Here is a 21,715-nt window from a genome sequence, read left to right on the forward strand (position 1 = left end):
AATTGCTATCTAGCTAGGAGAAGGCGACTATATACTAGCCCTGGAACGTGCTAGTCCAGAACAGTCTAAGCAAGGGTAATCGAGTCTCATACGGACCGACTGATACCGCAACAGTTAAGCACAGAGTCACTACACATCCTTGGAATGCATTAGTGAACTTGTTCTATTGTCGCCTCTTCACGCTGTTCTGAACAATTTGGAAGGTGCAGGCGCGGAAATTAGTGACTCAATGGTTGCTTCCTTTCACCTTGAGTGCCCGTTTGCTACTAGCGACCGGAAAATTTCTTCCCGCCCTCGCCCTACAGACAACTGAGGGCGTTGTGTTCTCGACTTCATCTTCTCACACTATAAACCTTCTCCGTTACAGCCATGGTGACTACTTCACAGCTGCAAGTGCTGACTTCGGTCAAAGGGTAAATAAACTCGCTGATTGTCATGCGGTCATTGAGCTTGTCGACTAACCAACATGCAGCTTGCTCGCGTCAGGGCACCTACTAGGGCCTCACCATTACAGCTGGCAGCGACGCGTACAAGGTGCACAAGAACATCGTCTGCGAAAGGGCTAGGTTCTTGACGCGCGCAGTCAAATCCGGTGGACAGGTAAGTAACTTCAGACATATGCGAGAGACATGGCTTGTAATTGTGCGGTAACTGAAATTCACCAGGAAACTCAGACCGGAACCATCGACCTACCCGAGGACGAGCCAGAGTTGGTGAAGCTCTTTATCAAGTACATCTACGAAGGCGAGTATGAACCCGCCCTGACGGCAGACGATTTGCAAGCCATAACAACGACTGTTTCATCCACCAAACCCGAAAGAGAACAAAGCAGCAGACCAATGACATTGTATTTTCTCATTTCTGTATTAGTAGGGACAGCGGGTGGGATCACCACTGTGCTACGCCTCAAGTCTGCCCACAACCATACATGTGGCATTCAATGCAACTATGACTGCACCAGCTTCACCCGCGTAGAATGCACCACTCCACCTGTTACATCGATCCAGGGCGAAGCCTATCAACTCCTCATCCATACAAAGATGTACGAAATCGGTGATAAGTACGATGTTGTTGGGCTCATGGATCTCTTGAAGGAGAAATTCAACCGCCCTTGCAAGCGCTTCCGGACCACTTTAGAATTCCCGGCTGCAGCATATCATACCTTTTCAACAACGATTGAAGCAAACAACGGTCTCAGAGACCCTGTGAGTGAGACGATTTCGGAGCATATGGAACTTGCGGAAGAGCCTGAGGTTCGGATACTGCTGAAGCAGTTCAGCGGTCTGGCGTTCGGCATCCTGGACGCGAAGATCAAGGGGCATGGTTGGGGAAAGAAGAAGTGACTATGACCACAAGGATACAGTGGTATCGTAGCCTATCGGCTCGCGATTTCGTTGAAGGTGGAGGTACAATATGCATGTGCATCGAGGTGTCCAGCGACTTCGAGTGCCCTCAGCCTGCACTGCAGCACTGATATCGATGCTTCAGCAAACATGGTTTCTGAGAAGGTTAAGGCTCGGGAGACAGCAAAGCGAAGCGTTCGTAATATTTCTGAGATAGCGCAAATGTGAACGAATGAGTAATTGTGTCGTTCACAGTCATGCCTGTACTCCGGCACACCCCTCCACTGCTTACGGCTGAGATACCTCAGCAAGCTCAGCTTCGATCACGCTTTCAGCTACACCAGGGTATGTGTACACCTTTACAAAGCTCAAGCCTGCTTTCTCGATGATCTCTTTCCAGTCAGCTTCTGTCCTTTCACGCACAGACATGTGAGCCAACATCATCATGTCCATTGATGTGGCAGCTATCGTAGGATGTTCCTCAGACAGTACAATCTCGTTGAGTAGTACGCGCGAGTACCCCGGCGTCAGCGCTGGCTTAAGGTTCTCCAGGATCTTGACACCACGTTCATCATCCCAGTCGTGAAGGATTGAGTGAAGAGAGTATGCTCGTGCGCCCTTTATCGGCTCTGGTGTGTAGAAGTCATGAGCCTGGCATTCGAAAGGCAGCCTTTCCTTGTCTGCAATACTGGCAACCACCGGCTCGCGATCTTGCAGGACGACCTTTCCAGGGTGTTGAGGGTGTTGCGCAACGAACATAGACATGTCGTGCCCACGGCCACCGCCGACATCAACGAGCAGAACTTCGTTGTTGTTGGGTTCAAAACCCTCGACCAGACGTTCAGTCACAGGGTAGAAGCCAGGGTCATACCAGTTGGGCTTGCCAGCTCTGTAAGCGGACATGAAGGCATCGAACTCAGCGAGATGTGGCGGCGTAGCAACCAGCCAGTCGAAGAAAGCTAGGTCGCTCTTGTGAGCTGCTTGGAAGGGTCCAGTTCTCAGGTCGGCTGGGGTCTTGTATCCGTTTTCTTTGAAGAACTTAGGGAAGCCGTTAAATGAAGGCCTAGCAACATCGTAACAGAAATCGATGCTCTGTTGGTACCGCTCTTCTGCGAGTCCGTTGCTGAGAGTGGTAGCGTAGAAGTTGCCGTTGGAGAAAGTAACAAGCTTCATGGCGTTGAGATGGTGCATGATGCGCTGTAACAAAGATGTCTCCACGCCAGTCTTGTCAGCGACGGATGAGAGACTGAGGCCTGCATCACCTGCATCTCTGAGGTGCTGGAAGAGCTTGACATTTACAGCGAGTTTGCAGTGTGCGGAAAGTGCTGGCTTGATGTAGTAAGCAAGTGTACGTACTCCAGGACCATGACCTTAAACTCACTTCAGCCCAAAAGCTTCTTTGCAAAAACTCGCTAGGTATCTCGAGTGCGGCAACGAGGTCGCGACCCAGGTCGATCAGTGTTTCGCGAGATCCTCGCTCATCGCCTTCGTAGGATTTACCTGCAGCTGCAATGCGTTCTAGAATTGATGATACTGGTGTTGCTGCCATCTTGGATATGCGTAGAAGTACTTTGGAAAGAAGGATTCGCAAATCTCAAAGACAACGGACCTGGGCCTGTAGTTATGGCATTTTGACTGATATGGACGTTACCTACCTGTCCCTAGCGCACGGCGTTCTCCAGAGTGGAGGTCTAACAGCGCACGTATCTACATTATGGCGCCAAGGTTGGTGTAGGTATTGACCCTGCTAAGGTAGCATTCGATGTTTTTGCGAGTCATTCATTTCGAGGTCCAAAGATCGGACTGCACAGCGACGATTGCGATGCGGACTGCACAACGACAACAATTGCGATGTTGGTGGATGCATGTGCTTCACGCAGAACCTCTTTCGCGCCAGCGTCGAACGTGCGCAGCCGTAACTGGGAACATCTCCGTGTCCTGCAGCGACGTGGGACGGTGCAATGGATGTCTCGGGCCTTGCATGCTTTTGGGTGGCAGAAGGATCAAGCCCTGGTTTGCATTTGCAAGAAGACACGAAGGCGGTTGATCCTTTGAAAACGCCGACCGCCGACGTCGTCAACCTTTTCACTCATTCGACCTCATCTTCATTCCCACTGCCATCGTCTTCATCACAAATCACACAACTCCGTATGCCTACCAATAATCGAAGACCCCATGGGCGGTCGTCGGACGGGAGGCGGGTAGGCTGTGCGAGTGGAGCCAGCGCGGCACACCGTGCGGCTCCAATGTTGCCTCCCGTTCTGTCCTGATCAGACCCACATGCTGCGGAGCGTCCCTGGAACCCCACATCTGCTGATAGGAGACATCTCGACGCGTGATCACCCCTTTGTGAGAAGTGATGAGAAGATCAGATTATCAGCTTGTGTGAAAACTGTGTTCACTGCGCAGTTAATCAGCGCCAACCATCTGTGCCAGCCTGCTCCCGCTGCACCTTCTATGAAACCATAGGCAACGAAAAGGATCCAGTGGGTTCGAAGTCTGGTCTTGTCTTGAAACAATGATATACAAGCTCTGTGTCACTAGTTTGCAGCCACCCAAATTGGGTCTGCAGTCCGATCAGGTGCTGTGGACCTGAATTGTCCGGATATGCACGCTTGCATTACTGCGCTCCTACCACCAACCAACATGCTGGAACGATGCTCCCTCGACAATCCTTTGCTCTGGCACGTCTCTGCTTTCTCTGCATGAAGGATCGATCACCTTGACCAAGTTTTGCCAGGCCATTCACCCGCCATGCTGGAACAACGCGCGTGGGGGGACCTTAATCTAGATAGCATGCTTCTTTCGCTCTTGTACCACCATCGCAACTTTCTTTCAACGTCTCCGCAAGATGGCGATTGAGGCCGTCGACCTGACTGAGAACAGACAGAGCGAAATTCTCATCGTCGCCTGGGTCACGACAGGAGCTGCCCTTGTGACAGTGGTTATTAAGCTCTTCACTCGACTTCGAATCATTAAAGTGATTGGCTGGGATGACTTTTTCATCGTATTCTCGATGGTACGATCAAACAGACAGAAGTACAGTGCTGGAGCACGCTGACCTTCCAGGCAGATGCTAAGCATCTGTGCCTCCTCTTTCGGTCATTATGGGGTGCACCTGGGATTCGGAAAACACACCGCTGCAGTGGTCGCTGAGCATGGACACGAGCACTTATCTAAGACTGCGAAGTACCAGATGTTGGGTTACCGTATGTACATCACCTGGACTTAGTGAACCCCCATGCTGACACACATGTAGCTTTCAACATTGGTAGGTTGAATCTTGTGCAACCATGGGAGTTGCCTCGTTGACCAACATCTCCTTCAGGTGCTTTCAGCTTTCCCAATCTAGCCATCACCATACTCGTTTGCCAGCTACTCGATCCAAATCCACTTCGAACGCGACTTCTATACGGCATGACCATCCTCCAGGTCATTTTCGCCATGATCACAGTAATCCTAGCGTTCGCACAATGCACACCCACCCAGAAGCTCTGGGAGAGGACTATGCCAGGAAATTGCTGGAGCCCCAATGTCCTGAACTACTTTTCGTACTGGCTGTGCGCATACACTACACTCACGGACTTCGTGCTGGCAATCGTCCCTGTCGCCGCCTTCTGGAAGCTCCAAATGAAGCGATCCACTAAGATCGGTCTGTGCATTCTGATGAGCATGACAATGCTGTCAGCCATTGTTACCATCATTAAGGGCACTTACCTCCATCTTTTTACGGACACCGTCGACCCATGTAAGTATACGTGTGGTTCTTATAGAATCGGCGAATACTAATCTCGATAGTGTACAACCCAGTACCACTTGTTCTTTGGGGCTTGTAAGTCGATCCTACGATATCCTCTACGCAATCCCATACTAACGCACCTCAGGGTCGAGCAAAACATTGTCATCATGGCTGCCTGTGTACCAACCTTACGCCCGCTTTTCCACCGGACCTGGGATCGAACTACAAGTGGACACGGATATTCAGGTTCTCGATCGGTTGATGTAGATGCGATAACATCCGGAGTACGGCAACGCGGGGTTCGCGAGAGCGTGCTGTCGCACACGGATGCAGGCGTTCACCTCGCTAACATCGGTCGAAAAGAATACGCAGAGTCTGCTGAGTCACAACAAGGTATCATGCGCACGATGGAGGTGTTAGTACAACGAGGGAGTGACGATGAGCGGCCTATAAGCCGTATCGATGAAATTGTGCCAAAGAATTTGAAGGACAATGAGCAATAAGCTTGACTTTATTCACAACACAAAGGTTGCAATTACCATTATGTCTTCAATCCTTTCCAATGTGAACATAGCCGTTACGGTCTTAACTACCATACTAGCCTCCACCTTCACTTTGAACAGCCTGCGGGATCTGAAGGCTTCCAGGGACCACGGAGAAAATTCTTACTTGCTCACGGCTTCGCTACCTCACTTAACTCTTGCCCTCGTCATACCAATCTTGTTCCTACCCGACAAGCAGCAATCATGGCCACAAGTGCTCGTGCAGCATTTGGTGCTGCAGATGGGAGGCGAGGCATCTGCCTACCCAGTCACATGTGTTCGCGCCTCTTCTGACATCGTTGCAGTCTGTACAGTTCCGGCAAGTACAGTGACCTTGTCATCACATACGACACAGACACGTAAAACGTGCACAAGGCCTTTGTATGCTCACGTTCCGACTCCTTCCGCAATGCTGGGCGATTCAACCTCGAGAACTTACGTTTGAGGCTACTCCTTGATACAGACAGCATCTGATATAACCAGAAGGTGGCTGAGGGATGCATTGATATTCCAGATGATGACACGGCGCTTATCAAGATCCTCATCAACTTCCTATAATAAGGAGAATACGACCCCAAAATTCCAAAAGGTCCAGCTAAAGAGAGGGTTCTATTGTGCGGAGGTCTTCAAGAACCCGACTGTCATCACCGGCTTCTGCACACCTACCCAGGTCTTCGAGGCTGTTCTACTCCGAAAGTCTGTCCGCACCACACATGCGGAGTGCAATGCAGCAAGATATGTCACAATCTCGATTGAAAGCTCTGCACCTTCAAGACAACGTTGCCGGATGTACCAGGGGATGTTTCCCAGCTAGTGTTGCATGCCAAGTTGTATGAGCTTGCCGACAAGTACGCCATGATTGGTCTCAAAGAGCTTTTTTGGCAAAAAATCGCCAGCGCCTGCATCCACCATTGGAACAGTGACCAGTTCGCTTAAGCTGCGCGACTTGCCTTCTCCACTACACCTGACAGCGACCTGAGTCTATGTAATGTCATCAGCAGAACGGTGACTGAACGGATCAGTTTGCTTGACAAAGCTAAGATCAAGTTAATCGTGCGTGAGTTCAATGGCCTTGCGGCTAGGGTCTTGGAGTTGCGGACGTGCGATCTTTTCTGAACGAAACAACGTAAGACCAAGTGAGAAGTCCTCGATAATGCCGAGCTCATAATGGCACCCTTGTTTAGCATTTAGCTGGCAGGTTTTGAGGCATTTTGGAAACAGTCATCCATAGATTTTCTCCACTTTCACTTCGCGTTTGTTTTGGCAATTGGTGCTTTCTTGGGTGCTCGCATGGAATGTTGAAGACTGCATTCATTTCTCCTCTTCTCTTACGCTAATGCCGCAAATACTGTCTCGAGCTTTATACAAGTCGATTTTGATGCCAAACACCGTCAACTCCAAATTCTCAATCTGCATCCACTGCATTAGTTGACAGCTGCGATCATGGCCGATGCGGCACGCGAAAAACTTGGGGGTCACGTCAAAACGTCAAGGCATCGGAACCTGTTGCGGTTTGCGGATAGTGTGCAGACAGGGAAAGTTAAAGGATTAAACTTGGGTTGTATTGTATGAAGCTACGAACAGTATGTACAGGTGGGCAACAGTAAACAACGCTAGTGCAATAAGGCAGTCACCCTCACGGCAGGTGAGGTATAACAGGTAAGGTATAACAGGTAAGGTACGACAGGCAGGAGTCACCCTAAACCGTGACATAACCACTAGAAGAAATATATACTAACGTTGTAAAGGTCTTCTCGTTTCTGGCGACTACAGCGATCCCACCGTTACCTGCAGCACGAACACTTAAATGTGCACAAGGCCAATGCATGCTCACGATCTGGATTCTTTAAGAGGGCAGAGAGATTTGCATTGACAAGTTCGCTTCCTACACCACATTCCCAACTTTGCTGACGTGATCCAGGAGGCGGTCAGTGGCGTGATAGACTTACCTAAAGACGAACCTGCGATCACCAAACCCCTCATCCAATACCTATACGAAGCTGAGTGCGACTCCAAGCTCACAAAGAGAGACGAGATCCCTCAACGTTATACATATTGAGGAGAGAGGAGACCGGGTTATTGCTACACGTTCACCCACACATATCTCATCGGCTGCCGGTCACCGGGGCATATGGTCTGTGACCACCATGTCTACCAACCGTAAATATGTGGTAATGCATGTGTCGACTTTGTCTGTGGAGAATGTAGCCTTGACTATAAGCCGCTGGACCAGCTCGAAGACTTCTTTTCCGGAGACCCTAGTCAATCCGTGCTCCACAGCAAGATGTATGAGATAGGCGACAAGTACGACGTGCTTGGATTGAAGTACCTAGCACAAAAGAAGTTCCAGTATCTGAGTGAGTTCTGCTGGAACACGAATCACTTCGCTCCAGCTGCCCAACACGCCTTTACATCAACTCCTGAAACGGACAAAGGACTCCGAGACATTGTACAACCTCTCGCCACATGTGCCTACTCCATAAGCCTGCCATGAAAGCCGTTCCAAACGAGTGCAGTGGCCTTGCTGTGGGTATCATGAAGCTGCGTGCCAAGGACTTGGGCTGGACGTAGCGAAGCAGACGTGAGCGAGGAGATATACAATGATTAGGGAAGAGCGCAAGACACTGGGTTCGCCTGCGCATTTGGGTGACTGTTATTGAATACTTTTCCATGAGCGAGGAGAGATTCAACAGTCAAATATGGAACGTGATGGCACAGACCGCTATGTACACCACAATTTGTGGGCCCCTTCACTTCGTCCTTACATGCGCGTTAACGGCACGTAGATCGGTGCAACCGCCCTAAAACTTTCACCTCAAACTTTCCCTAACTCTTCATCTCGCATCTTTCTCCGACTTCCCTTTTCTTACTCGCGTAAGCAGTCATGGCGAACAGCGTAGATGCAGAACATGCGGCGCGGACACATACCATCTGCACAAGACGATTGTGTGCACCAGATCTGAGTTCTTCAAGAGGTCTGAGCGTTTCACTGCTGGCAAAGTGAGTGGATTCTTGTTTGTAGCGGCGTGGGCCGCTGTAGAATACTGATAGGTACGGCAAATGACAACGTAGGACTATCGGGTCGATGGAATACTGCGCTGAGTTGCTATCTAGTGAGGAGAAGACGACTATATACCGACTCTGGAACGTGCTAATCCAGAATAGTCTAAGTAAGGGTAATAGGGTCTTGTATGGACCGACTAGTACCGCAACATTGTTTGACAAAGCTTCAGAGTGCAGTGGGTGGCTCCATAGTAGGAAGCCGCCGAGAATAAAGTCGACCTGCCCGAAGACGACCCTTCACCGATCAAAGTGCTTATCCAGTACCTGTACGAGAACGAACACGAACCGAAACTTCCAACTATCGACAAATCGAATGTTTATACGGAGATCAATATCCAGAGCTCCGGTACATGGACACCGTCACGGCTTCCCTCATACAGGCTGCCTACAATACTGTATGCGCCCTAGAGTTTGCCAACATCATTATTGCGACGAAAGAAACTTGTAGTCAAATGTGGTCTGGCTTCTGCGAAATCTGTTGCCCCAACTACGTCTCACCGTTCCAAGGGTTGAGGGAGGACTCCAGTCAGTTGCTCCTCCACGCCCGGATGTACAAACTCGGGGACAAATACACTGTCATAGACCTCAAGGAGCTGGCACGAGAGAAACTCTCGCGTGCTTGCGAGCACTTCGCACCCGCCGTCCGTTGCGCCTTCTCAACTACACCTGACACCAACGTTGTGCTTCGATCCATCATCATTAATGTGCCGAGCAAGCATGTTGAGATTTCAGGCAAGCCAGACATTGAGATCCTACTGCACGAGTTCAATGATCCTGCAGTTGGGCTGCCGAAGCGAAGAACCAAGCAACAGATCTGATGGAGGCGGAAATTGAACTCGGAGGCACACACACACACAGTGCCTTTGAACGACAACAGCTTCTCTGGGCTGGACTATGACGGGAAGAGCGATGGGAGGGAAGACAGCATCACTCCAGAGGCCTCCGAGTGTTGGTCGTCACGGAAGTAGCCAACGAACAAACCACTTGCTATCAAATTCAGGCATCGCTGCCATCGCTTTGATCGTGATGGTCATGTGAGCTTGTACTGGTCTTGATCAATACCATTGATGTGTCCTTCAAGGCCACCTACTTCAAACCTGGAGCTGGACAGTGACGTCTACACGGGGCGAAGATCTCCGCCTCCAACTTGCCACGTTACTTCCTTCTCCACCCGCCTCTCAACTTCTTTCCTCCTCCTTCCACCCTCCACCTTACACCGCCACCATGGCAGAGCACACTCGCGCAGTCTTCGACACAACGGACAAGAGGTGAAGCGAGGTTTGATATTGCGAACATCCAAAACATGAGCTGACAGTATGTGCCAGCCTGTACATCCCAGGTGATAACAGCGATGTCACAATTACCTGCGGCAGCGAGACGTTCAGCGTTCATAAAAGGTTCGTATGTGATGGAGGAAAAAGCGTGGTGAGGTGCTGCCACAACACGAGGCTAGGATGCATCGAATACTGCCAACCTCGGGGAGGTCAAGATGCGATGATGAGAAACAGGGGACGTCACAATGGATATATCACTTGTGGATACGGGGAATTTGGGTGAAGACATGGATGCATTCAGCTATCCAATATTCTCCTTTGGTCCTTTATCAAAAACAAAACAGGTACACGCACGCAATCAAACTAGCCCAATGAGATGTGCACCTTGCTGAGAACCCAATGCCAGATCGATCATGTATCATACTATTACGGAGCGGAAGCAAAGTCTGTATCCGCTCACTATGCAACGACGCAATGAAGTCAAGTAGAGTCGAGTATCTTACTCGCGAGCAACGCGCTCCTTGAACTCCTGGAACATGTGCTCCATCTCCTCGGCAACGAAGTCCTCAATCTTGGACTCGAGCTCGGAGAGCTTGCCACCGACCTGGTGGGCGGTGCGGCCAGCAGCGCCCTTGGCCTTTTCGAACTCATCAGCGACCTCCTTCTCCATCTCAGAGACGGAGGGGATGGTGATGGTGTACTCGGAGGGCTCCTTGGAGGCACCCTTGGTGGACTTGTAGGCACCCTTCTCCACGATCGCGGTGTAGTTGGAAGAGCCACCGCCGTTCCAGGCGAGGATGTTGGCGGTGTTGGAGGGAACGTCAGAAAGAGCATCGACGGTACCGACGGCGATGAGGTTAGCCTTGAGCTTCTTGGGGGTGATGTCAGCCACAGCGTAGGACGAGTCCTTGGCGGGCTGGAGAGAGAGGTAGTAGGCCAGGAGACCAGCAATGTGGGGCGAGGCCATCGAGGTGCCAGAGATGGTGTTGGTGGCGTGCTCAGAGCCGATCCAGGTGGAAAGGATGTTGAGACCGGGGGCGAAGAGGTCGTTGCACTTTCCGTAGTTGGAGAAGTACGCACGCTCGTCGAGGAGGGTGGAGGCGCCGACGGTGACAGCGTTCTGGGCAGCCGCAGGCGAGTAGTTGCAGGAGTCTGCGTTGTCGTTACCAGCGGCAACGGCGAAGTGGATGCCGGCGTCGACGGCAGCGTTGACAGCAAGGTCAAGAGTGTTGGACTTGCCACCACCGAGAGACATGTTGGCAGCAGAGCCCTTGAAGCCCTTCTTCTTGCCCTTCTTCGCGGCGCTGACGGCGTCGCTGTGAGCCTGAGCGGCCCACTCAACACCCTTCACGACGTCGGACATGGTGCCAGAGCCGTTGGAGCGGAGCACCTTGACGGCGTAGACGTTGGCCTTCTTGGCGACACCGTACTTCTTGCCAGCAACAGTGCCGGAGCAGTGGGTGCCGTGGCCATTGCCATCCTCATCAGCATCGCCGTTGGGGATGGTCTTGCCCCAGTGGGCGCGGCCGTCGAAGTCGACGTGCTTGACGTTGGTGCCGGTGTCGATGACGTAGACGTCAACGCCCTCGCCACCCTCGGCGGAGTAGAGGTACTTGTTCCAGGTACCGAAGCTCAGCGAGTCACGGTGCGAGATGCGGGCAAGACCCCAGGGGGCGTTCTTCTCGGTCTCGTAGTCGTCACCACCAAGCGTGTGGACCTCGGAGTCACGCTCGATGTAGTCGACCTATCAGATGGGGTTAGCGGGAGTACTAAGGCAGGTACCAAGTACCTGAATGGCGCCATCACGTGCTGATAGTGCACGATTGCGTGTTTCGGCTGAGCTGCCTTGACTCTAGGCGGCAGCCATCGCCACACCAACGCGCAGCTGGCCTGGGGATTGCACGTCTTGAGTCGCGCGCTCAGCGCTGAGCCAGATGTGCGGTTGCACTCGCAGACAGCCTACGGAGAAGCTGGGAGCTCAAGCGACTTGCTGTCCGCTTTCGGCGCAGGCGGCCCAGAGGACGCGCCCTTGCTGCGGAGCTGGCGGGAGCTGGCGGGAGCTGGCTGGCGCTCGGCTGAAACTCCACGTGCAACAGACATGCTCACGATGGCCAAGAGGGGAGCTGGCTACTTACGTCAGGATGCCTGCGAATGGCCTCGATGGTCTCCTCGTCGAAGTGACCCGAGTAGCCGAGGATGCCGCCGGCGATGTTGTATGTGTGCTTGAGACCCTCGAAGACGTCGGTAGTGACAGGGAACTGGGAGCGCTTTCGCAGCTCCATGCGGTCGTTCTGCGACTTTGTGTGGATGCTCTGGACCCAGTCGTGGTGGTCCTTTGTGTGCTCATGCTTGACGTGCTTCTTGAAGACGATCATGTAGTTGTCGGCAATCTCCTTGGACTGTGCCGACGACAGGATGGGGGCAGCATCGTTGTGGATGGTGCCAACCTGGAGCATGGGCGAGGCTGCTGCCAGCGCGGCCAGCGCCGGGAGAGTGTATGCGTACTTCATGTTGGTGGTGGTCTCGCGCTGCGAGTGTGCGTGAACAGAAGGAAGAGAAAGACGGACTGGGAGTTATGAGAGAAGGCGGAGAGAAGTATGGAGCGTATGGAGCGTATGGAGCGTATGGGAGGAGAGAGTGAGGGGGAGGAGGCAGATGACTGGAGACGGAGCCCGGGGAGCAGATGGATCTCTTATCAAGGCCGAAGGCGCAGGGACCGAGCACATGACGTGAATCGCTTCCAAGCTTGGGAGCTACCCCAGCCTCACTGCGCGCTTAGCCTATCGCGGGCGATGCAGCACGCGCTCGCCATGGGAGGCGGTTGTTGCGACGGCCAGGCAGACGGCCAGGCAGACGGTCAGAGCACACGCGATATCCATCCAGCGTCAAGACGGCAGCCAGCGATTCTGTGAAGCTGCGAATCTACTAGGGCAGCGAATCTACTAGGACTGTTGTCGTGTACGGTCGACCTCGAGGCTGCGAGCATCTTGTTGCGGCGAGCTGGCCCGGCCGCTTCCTTATCCGGTGCCAGTGGCGCCAACACCTCGTGAACGCCAGCTCGACAGTCAGCAGCCCAGCAGCCCAGCAGCCCAGCAGCCACCGCGTGAGACATGTTGAGCAGGAGACGGACGCTGCGCTGGGGAGCCTGCTCACGACCAGCGTGCACCCTCACTCGGTAGTGCATTGTTCGATCCGACGTCTCTGCGGCACCATCCTCGCAAGAAGTGGATGCTGGAGCTGGTGGTTGTTTGAGGACGCGGCCCGAGCTCCAGGCAAGGCCGGCCGCCGTTTAGCCTCACCCTTCGATACGCGGCGTGCACGACGTAGGCGACAGTGACAGTCGTGACAGTCGTGACAGCAGCCCTGGAGCCCTGGAGCCCTGGAGCCCTGGAGCCCTTCACCCACTCTGCACGCCCGCACGCCCGCACTCTCCGCTGCAGCACTGCACCGCTCCACACCCCCCCCCCTCCCCCCCCTTCCCACCTCCATGCACTGCACTCCCCCCGCAGAGACATGACTGAGTTCTCCTCGCCGCGCCATTCGTCTCCCACAAATTCCCGCAGCGGCGGCCGCGACTGAATATGGCGACCACACGCCCGCACCGGTCCTCGACGGCCGCCTCGAGGGTCCCGCCGATGAACGAGCAGATTGCAGAGCTGCGAGCGCTGGCCGACGACCTCCTCGGCGCCGCCAAGACCTCCCCGCCGACTGCAGGCACGCTGCAGAGCCAGAGCTATGTCCTCCGCCGCATGCGCCAGCTGCTGATAGACTCGAGCGACCAGACGCACACCAAAGACGCCTTCCGCCACGTGCGGGGCTTCGAGGTGCTGCTCACCACATTACGCTCGCTCTCTGGCTTCTACAGGCCCGCCGCGCTCTCGCCGCCCGACCGCATCGACTTCTTCGAGGTGATCAAGGCGGCGCTGGACGTGCTGTCAGACGCTCTGAACGAGCATGCGGGCAACAGGCGCTTCTTCGCTAAGCGCGTGGAAGACGACGGCTGGAGCGCACTGGAGCAGGCACTGGGCAGCACAGGCATACTGGGCGGACTGTCTGACAGCAAGCGGGACGATGCAGGCCAGGAGCAGCTGCTCGGCAACCTCTTCGCCTTTGCGCTGGGCGAGGAGGCCATGACACGCCTGTTCAGAGACGTCGACAAGAACGCGGACGAGGGTCCAGCTCCGCAGCAGGAGGAAGCTCCAGCCGAGAGGGGCGAGCCACCACCCACGGACAACATTGTTGTCTCGAGTCCGCGCGCAGGGTACGGCGAGTCCAGCATCAAGCTCGGCCCACTGCGCAGCCACTTGCGGAAGCTCTTCAGCGGCAACGAGGTGCTGCAGAACCCAGACGTCATGCCCACCATCCTCCACTTCTGGCGCGGCCTGTCTGGCGAGGACGCACCGGGCGCAAAGTCGAAGCCACTCTCAGTCGCTGTCCTGCTCGCTATCCTCGAGATTACCAAATTGTCGTCGTACAACAAAGCCGCACTGCACACCACCGGAGTGCTCAGCTTTGTTCTACCTCTGCTCTTCGAAAACAAGTGCGCCCCGGCTGAGGCCAGCCTGCTGCTGGAGCTTGCAGACAGCCTGATTGAGTACGGCATCAACAAGCTCGACGATGCGTACTACCTCTTCCGCAAAGCGGCATCGTCAGAACAGGCTGCCGTGTTCCTCCACCGAGGTATGCAGACCTCGCGAGCTCCTCACTTCATACAGTTCGATCTCTCCCTGCACGGCTTCAGCGCTATCGAGCTCCCAGACATCGGCCGTCCTTTCCCACCCGTCTCCCAGGGCGGCGGCTACACATTTGCGACGTGGATACGAGTGGACAGGTACGACCCCAACTGCCACACTACGCTCTTCGGCGCATACGATGATACCCAGACCTGCTTTCTGATGGCATACCTGGAGAAAGACACTCGCTGCTTCATACTACAGACATACATGGGTCACGCCTCTGGCGTCGTTCCTAGCGTACGCTTCAAGAAGGCCCCGCGCTTTGAAGAGGGCAGATGGTACCATATCGCCGTCGTGCATCGACGAGCAAAGGGCATAGGCATGGGCAGCCACAAAGCTTCCATCTTCGTCGATGGCGAGTTCACAGAGACGATAAAGGCGCACTATCCTTCGCATCCACCAGTGCTGGACAGCAGCCAGGAGAGCTTCGCTTCCATGTCTTCGAGCAGCTCGAAGCACCACATCTTGGCTTTCTTGGGTACTCCACGAAACCTCGCCCCTCGCTTAGGGAGGAACGTCCTGACCTCCAAGCTCTCTGTAGCATCTTTCCACCTCTTCTCAGAACCCTTGTCAGACGAACTAATCGCCGTGTATCACAAGCTAGGTCCCAGGTACAGCGGTAACTTTCAGGACAGGCTCGGTTCCTTCCAGACGTATCGCACTTCGGCAGAGCTGCACGTGCACAACGAGATCCTGCACCCTGGGCGAGAGGAGCGCTCAGACATTGTGACAGCAATACGCTCGAGCGCAGGCTACCTCATGCCCGAGTCGAAGATCCTGCTCAGCTTCTCGCCCAGTTCGGTAATGGACGATGACGATAGAAACGCCATTGACGAATCCCAGCTGATCAGGTCGCTATCAAGAGACTCGGCTAGGTCCCTTCATAGATACACAAGGGCACACAGCACGCCGATCATCATCAACGCCGCCGTTCCCTCAGTCAACGATGCTTTGTCGCAAGCACGTGGCTTTGGTAGGCTATCAGGTAATCCGGTTGTAGTAGTTCCCCAGTCACTCGATGACGCCATCTGGCGCATTGGCGGATGCGCAGCTGTTGGATTGAAGCTTGTGCAGGCTGCCCAGTCGCTGAAGAGCGTACTGCGTGCAGTAGAGATTCTTCTGGCGGCCGTTGAAGGCAACTGGAGAAATTGCGAAGCCATGGAGCAGAGCAATGGGTTTGCGATTCTTGCCGAAGTGTTGCGTCAGAAGATTGGATTCGCAATGGGCGGTTTGGTCATTCGAAATTCTTCGTCACTTGATGTGACCCCGGAGCAGTGCGAGGAGTTTGTCGCTCAACTGCTCTCGGTCATACTTCGTTTCGTTGGATATGACGAGCAACACCCGGAAGAATCACTCATCATCAACCCGCTTGCTTACCGGGTGCTTCTTGTGGATCTCGAGCTCTGGCGTAGAGCGACGTCGTTGGATACACAAAAGAAGTACTACACGCAGTTCATACATTTTGCGAAGGGCAGCAAGCATCATCATTACAATGCCAAACGTTTCCACCGAATCAGTATGTGTGCCTCGTTGCCTTCTGGGCTTGACTGACAGAGCCTGCAGGAGTTGTAAAGCGCTTGACAGATGCTTTGAAGGGCGAAGCCTTCACCCCACAGACCTTTCCACTATTCCTTGACGCCTTCAAAGCCCTCTTGCACATCAACTTCAATGGGGAGAACGCTCGATCACTGTCTCTGTTCGTCACGTATGCCCTGCATGACACGCGCGCCTCGTACGCGAAACGGACTCTTCGACCCAAAGCGAGCACTTTGCGCCTTCGCAGAGGTACACCCCCCAACCTGACACCCTCACTCACACCCAGATCGTCCAGTCCGTCATCCATCACGCCAGAGTCTCCACCGATCTCCCTGCCAGACCTAGGCTTAGCCATATTGAACCTCCTTTCCGAGTTCTTGTGCGACCCTCACAACCCTCACGAGATCGTTCGCTTTGCCAAAAATGTCACCAGCAAGTGGCTTCTGTACCTGCTTGTAGAGAACGACCAACGTGTCGTTGTACTTGGTGCGAAGATACTGGCTCGCTTGCTTGTCACCAATAGGCCACCCTATGTCAAGAAGTTCGGTGAGAAGACAGGCGGCTTCACCGTCATGAAGAATAGGCTCCGGCATTGGTGGAACACGCCTGGGATCTGGACGATTTGCTTCGCCATCCTCTTCGACCGCGACGTGGCTACCATAGACTTCGAGCGAGACTTTGACGTCTTCAACCTAGTCGACATCTTCATGACGCACCCACCGCAGTCGAAGTTGAGGATAGCATATCCCGAGATCTTCCCAGTCATCACAGCCATGCTGGACACTGGACTGCGAACTATCGTACGGGATCGTGAGACGGCCAACGCAGATCGACCAAAGGACGAGAATGCTGACAGCACTCCGACAAGGGGACGTCGTAGAACAATGTCCCTCAATGCCAAGCAGCCCACCGTCGGTGAGTAGACTTCGCCATGCCTTCAGTACTAAGCTAATAGAAACAGACACGAAAGCACCGCAATCAGAGCGCCTCAACAACTACGCCGTTGTGCTCAACTCCGCCATTCAGTTCTTGTCAGAGCTACACGCACGATCTGAGGTCTTCCGTGACTACGCGAACACGTCGAACTATGTCCAAGAACTGCTGTTTGTTTTGTACCCGGTCATTGTTACTTCGGACAGCGTTAGCGCGGAGACCGAATTGCTGTCAAGAGGTTCAGCCCTCACATTCGAAGGTCAGGATGTGGTTATCCAGCCGGTATCCGGTGCCAGCAGCCAGCAAACACCCATCATACGCACAAGTAATGTTCCCGCCGCACCATCGCCTGGTGCCCAAAGGGTCATCCCGTTCCGAAGAGCGTCCTCCTTCGTCCTGGTTTCAGCAGACAAGGCAAAAAAGACTGCGAAGCAGCCGCCACTCAACCCTATAACATCACCGCGAAGCACCGCACCTGTGGCAATGAAAGTGGGCAGCTCGGTGGTGGAAGCTATGCTCGAGGTTGTCTTGGACATTTTCAAGGAGCAGCTGTTCACTCGAAAAGACTTCCCCGGGCTTGGCTTATTCATGAAGACGCCGCCGGGTTTCCAGGAGCACCAAGCTTACTTCGAATCATATATACTTCGTCAGATCCTGTTATCTGTCAAGAACTCTCTACAGCTGGACCAGAACCTGCTCCACGAGCCCCGTGTTCTCATCAACCTATCACGCTTCGTCAGCCACATCTCAGAAGCAGTCTTTGAAGGGTGGTTTCTTCAGGGTGCAGAGCCGCTGCTGGACTTCACAGGCTTCCTGCTGGAGTACCTCGAGCGACCAGATATCGCGGCGATCAAATCGGTCAGATTGTGCACACAAGCGATTCAGACGATGAGAGCGACATTCCTCAAGGTTGCATTGCTCCAACTCGCCGAACCGGACGATTCCGAAGATGGGTCCAATACCACATCGATCATCGAGAAGATGGTATACTGGCAGCCCATCATCCTCTCATCGGCAAACACCGATACGTTCTCACTAAAGATGATCTGCTACCTCTTCTATACCAAGCTATCATCGGAGTACGAACAAGTCCGCCTGGCTGCAGCCAACTTCTGGCGTCTGCTGCTGGTCCAAAAACCCCATGAGACTTCGAGCATCCTCGGCAACGCTATCCAGACAGAAAACAAGAATCTGTATGAAGGCTTTCAGAAGCTCGTAGAGCTAGACAACGAAACGTTTCTGCAATGGTTCGACACGCACCGAGCGGATCTTGATAAATTCTTCTACGGGTCCATGACTAGGACATGGGAAGAGTTCGCGCACGAACAGAACAAACGTACCGAAGAGACATCAACAAGACGCATCGGCAAGCGAAAGGAGAAACTAAAGCAATGGCAAGCAGAGGAGCTCACGTCTGAGAATATCTGGAATCACCACGAGAACTCGACAGGCCATTGGAGGTCAAACATCCATGCTTCCGAGCGCATCAAGCACCAGCGAGTGCTGCAGGACCAACAAGACAACGCGACCTACCTACAAACAGTCCTCGTGAAGCTCGACCACCAGCTCAAGGGTCCTTGCGCGTTGTTCGACAACAGTCCACCCGCCAAGTGGCGCCTCGATGAGACGGAAGGCCGCGACCGCAGACGTATGCGAATAATTCTCGACAACACAAATCGCGATCAGCAGTATCAGCCCAAGCGCAAAGATACAGACCCAGTGGGACGACTAAAACTAGACACTAACGTTTACCCGATTACTGCCAAAGACGCCTTGGGTGTGACACCAATCGGCCGTCGATCGGGCACACCATCGACAATGACCAAGGAAGAGTCGCAACAGGAAGATGGATCAGGCAGCGATGAGGATTTCGAGATGGTGGACGCTCTATACGAAGACGATGATGGCTTCGAGGACAAAAATCGCAAGGTCATGCGCAGTCTCAATCGCGGCGATCAAGTGCAGTACGTCTGCAACATTTCTCGGGTCGTGGGTCTGGAAGCTATCGAGGGCCTGCTCATCGTGGGCAAGGACTGCCTGTACTTGCTCGATGACTTCTTCCAGAGGTCAGACGGTGAGATTGTGCGAGTATGGCAGGCGCCTCCGGACGAGCGTGACCCTTACGTGCAGGTCATTGCTGGCAAAGAGGCAGTCACGAACCGCCGACCTCCAACAAGAACACAAGAAGAGTCAGCACGACACTGGAAGTGGAGCGAGGTCATCAGCATATCCAAACGCCGCTTCTTGCACCGCGATGTCGCTATCGAGGTTTTCTTCGATGATGGGCGCAGCTATCTGCTCACTGCGATCTCTGCGCAGGCACGAAACGACATCCATGGTCGAGTTCTGCAACGCGCATCGCACGTCGTCAATCCGGAGAAGCTGGTCAACTCCGAGATCGCATGGCGACTTGACTCGCTGCGCAATGTCGAGGAAGCACCACAAACTTTCGGATCACGGTTCGCCTCCGCTTTCAGCTCCGTGTCATCGCATCCAGCGACCAAGAAATGGTTGAAGGGCGAGGTGTCGAATTTTCACTACTTGATGTTCGTCAACACCTTGGCTGGACGGACCTTCAACGACCTCACGCAGTATCCTGTGTTTCCTTGGGTAATCTCCAACTACGAAAGTGAAGAGCTGGACCTGGCCGATCCTCGCAACTTCCGAGATCTCAGTAAGCCAATCGGTATTCAGCACCCCAGGCAGGAGCAGTCGATACGCGAGCGTTTCAGCTCCTTTGCTGAGATGGGTGACCCGGATCATGCTTTCCACTTCGGTACCCACTACTCGTCTGCTATGACCGTTGCATCCTATCTCATGCGCCTACAGCCATACAGTGCAGCCTTTTTCCTCATCCAAGGCGGTACATGGGATCATGCTGATCGCATGTTCTACTCAATCCAAAATGCATGGGAGTCGGCGTCGAACAAGAACATGGCCGATGTTCGTGAGCTCACACCGGAGTTTTTCTTCCTTCCTGACTTTCTCACCAACGTTAACGGCTACAACTTTGGTTTGCGCTCGGACGAGTCGAGCATCGACAATGTACAGCTACCTCCATGGGCAAAGGGTGACCCAGCAATCTTCATTGCCAAGCAGCGCGAAGCTCTCGAAAGCCCACACGTCAGCGCAAATTTGCATCACTGGGTCGACCTGATCTTCGGTCATAAGCAGCGCGGTGAAGCTGCTGTCGAAGCAGCCAATGTCTTCCACTGGATGACCTACCAGGGTGCCATTGACCTGGACAGCATCACCGATGAGAAGGAGCGCGCTCAGAAGATCAGCGTGATCAACAATTTCGGTCAGACACCGACACAAGTCTTCCAACGTCCGCACCCATCGAAAGAAAACGTTGCAAAAGCAACGAAACTCGACACTGCCGCTGAGAGCTTACATCGCGTACCTGGCACACTCCTTGACGCTCATGACCGTATCTCCTCTCTCAACTACATCGCTAAAAGTGACAAGCTCCTCTGCTCCGCGCCCTTCAGGCACAATCTCCCACCCCACTACAACGTGTACATGGAGTGGGGCTTCACCGATGGCTCCGTTCGATTTTATGATTCACACTCGAAGCGCCTCCTTGGATTGTTCGAACACCTGCATTCTGGGCAACTCACCACCAGTTTCTTTGTCGACGGCCGTACTCTGATTACAGCAGGCACAGATTGCACGTTAGCAGTCTGGAACGTTATCCGCGCAGAGAAGGGCCACATTGAGCTTCAACACGTGACAAGTCTCTTCGGACATAAGTCGCCTGTGATCAGCCTTGCAGCGAGTCGCGCGTTCTCTGCATTCTTGAGCGCGGATCAGGGCGGTAAAGTGTTCCTTTGGGATTTGAATCGCAATGAGTTTGTACGCGAGCTTGATCTCGGACCAAGACAAAAAAGGGTGCAAACGCCAGTGCAAGCTGCTCGCATCAACAGCGCTACCGGACACATCGTGCTTGCTGTCGAGTCGAGACTTATTGTTACCACGCTGAACGGCACGGTCTTGCTCGACGAGGACGTATGCGACGGCGACGACGATACGGAAGGGATCACCGCCGTCGCAGTATATGAGGGTGTAGGCAATGAGTGGTGTGAGCGTGAACTCATCTTCACCGGCCACCGTCGCGGCATCGTCAAGGTACGTACACTCTTTTTTCCACTCTCTTCCTGTCCCTCCATCGCGTTCCTCACAGACCGTCTGCTGACGCTAAGCAGATCTTCCACCTCACCCCCACGCCAAGCACACCTTTCACTGCCACCAAACCCTCCTCCGCTGCGCATACAACACCGAGTCGACCGGCCTCAACATGGTCCATCGATCTTGTCAACGTACTCGCTCACGGAGACCCGATGATTGAGCGCACCGCTGCGCCGATAACCTGTATACTACCGCTGGAAAGGAGTGTGTATACCGGGGATGAAGATGGCAGAGTTGTAAGTTCCATGATGGCAAGCCTAATGAGACAAGGCTAATATAAGGCAGTACGAGTGGGATTGCGTGCAGCGACATCATTGATTATCAACACATCAACACACGACGATTGGATAGAAGGGTGCAT

At 53.7% G+C, this 21,715-nt stretch overlaps 6 protein-coding genes across 6 annotated transcripts; 4 read left to right on the top strand and 2 right to left on the bottom strand.

The window, feature by feature from the left end:
• Positions 1 to 501: 501 nt before the first annotated feature.
• BU25DRAFT_351346 (uncharacterized protein) lies at positions 502 to 1,343 on the top strand (the record flags this gene model as incomplete). The annotated part of the gene is made up of 3 exons (XM_033703357.1): positions 502 to 600; positions 666 to 882; positions 976 to 1,343. Coding segments are annotated over 3 exons (684 nt in total), but the record flags the coding sequence as incomplete, so codon positions are not given.
• A 288-nt stretch (positions 1,344 to 1,631) lies between these two features.
• BU25DRAFT_479725 (putative hydroxyindole O-methyltransferase) lies at positions 1,632 to 3,241 on the bottom strand (the record flags this gene model as incomplete). Its single annotated transcript, XM_033711036.1, has 2 exons — positions 2,725 to 3,241; positions 1,632 to 2,672 (listed from the first exon to the last, which is right to left on the bottom strand). The coding sequence occupies exons 1-2, from the start codon at positions 2,890 to 2,892 to the stop codon at positions 1,632 to 1,634; spliced, it is 1,209 nt and encodes a 402-aa protein (XP_033557029.1). The 5' UTR covers positions 2,893 to 3,241.
• Positions 3,242 to 4,209: 968 nt separating this feature from the next.
• Positions 4,210 to 5,285, top strand: BU25DRAFT_305340 (uncharacterized protein; the record flags this gene model as incomplete). Its single annotated transcript, XM_033702057.1, has 5 exons — positions 4,210 to 4,362; positions 4,417 to 4,552; positions 4,672 to 5,091; positions 5,142 to 5,175; positions 5,228 to 5,285. Coding segments are annotated over 5 exons (801 nt in total), but the record flags the coding sequence as incomplete, so codon positions are not given.
• A 3,246-nt stretch (positions 5,286 to 8,531) lies between these two features.
• On the top strand, positions 8,532 to 9,505 carry BU25DRAFT_351311 (uncharacterized protein; the record flags this gene model as incomplete). Its single annotated transcript, XM_033703354.1, has 3 exons — positions 8,532 to 8,624; positions 8,883 to 9,082; positions 9,136 to 9,505. Coding segments are annotated over 3 exons (663 nt in total), but the record flags the coding sequence as incomplete, so codon positions are not given.
• Positions 9,506 to 10,460: 955 nt separating this feature from the next.
• BU25DRAFT_425325 (uncharacterized protein) lies at positions 10,461 to 12,471 on the bottom strand (the record flags this gene model as incomplete). The annotated part of the gene is made up of 2 exons (XM_033708343.1): positions 10,461 to 11,705; positions 12,097 to 12,471. The coding sequence occupies 2 exons, from the start codon at positions 12,469 to 12,471 to the stop codon at positions 10,461 to 10,463; spliced, it is 1,620 nt and encodes a 539-aa protein (XP_033557032.1).
• A 1,239-nt stretch (positions 12,472 to 13,710) lies between these two features.
• Positions 13,711 to 21,672, top strand: BU25DRAFT_351241 (beach-domain-containing protein; the record flags this gene model as incomplete). Its single annotated transcript, XM_033703348.1, has 5 exons — positions 13,711 to 16,213; positions 16,261 to 17,148; positions 17,189 to 21,294; positions 21,372 to 21,590; positions 21,640 to 21,672. 5 exons carry the CDS (start codon positions 13,711 to 13,713, stop codon positions 21,670 to 21,672), a joined length of 7,749 nt encoding a protein of 2,582 aa, XP_033557033.1.
• Positions 21,673 to 21,715: the final 43 nt, after the last annotated feature.

This window comes from Macroventuria anomochaeta (genome assembly GCF_010093625.1).
Source record: "Macroventuria anomochaeta strain CBS 525.71 unplaced genomic scaffold BU25scaffold_41, whole genome shotgun sequence".
In the NCBI taxonomy this organism is placed as follows: domain Eukaryota; kingdom Fungi; phylum Ascomycota; class Dothideomycetes; order Pleosporales; family Didymellaceae; genus Macroventuria; species Macroventuria anomochaeta.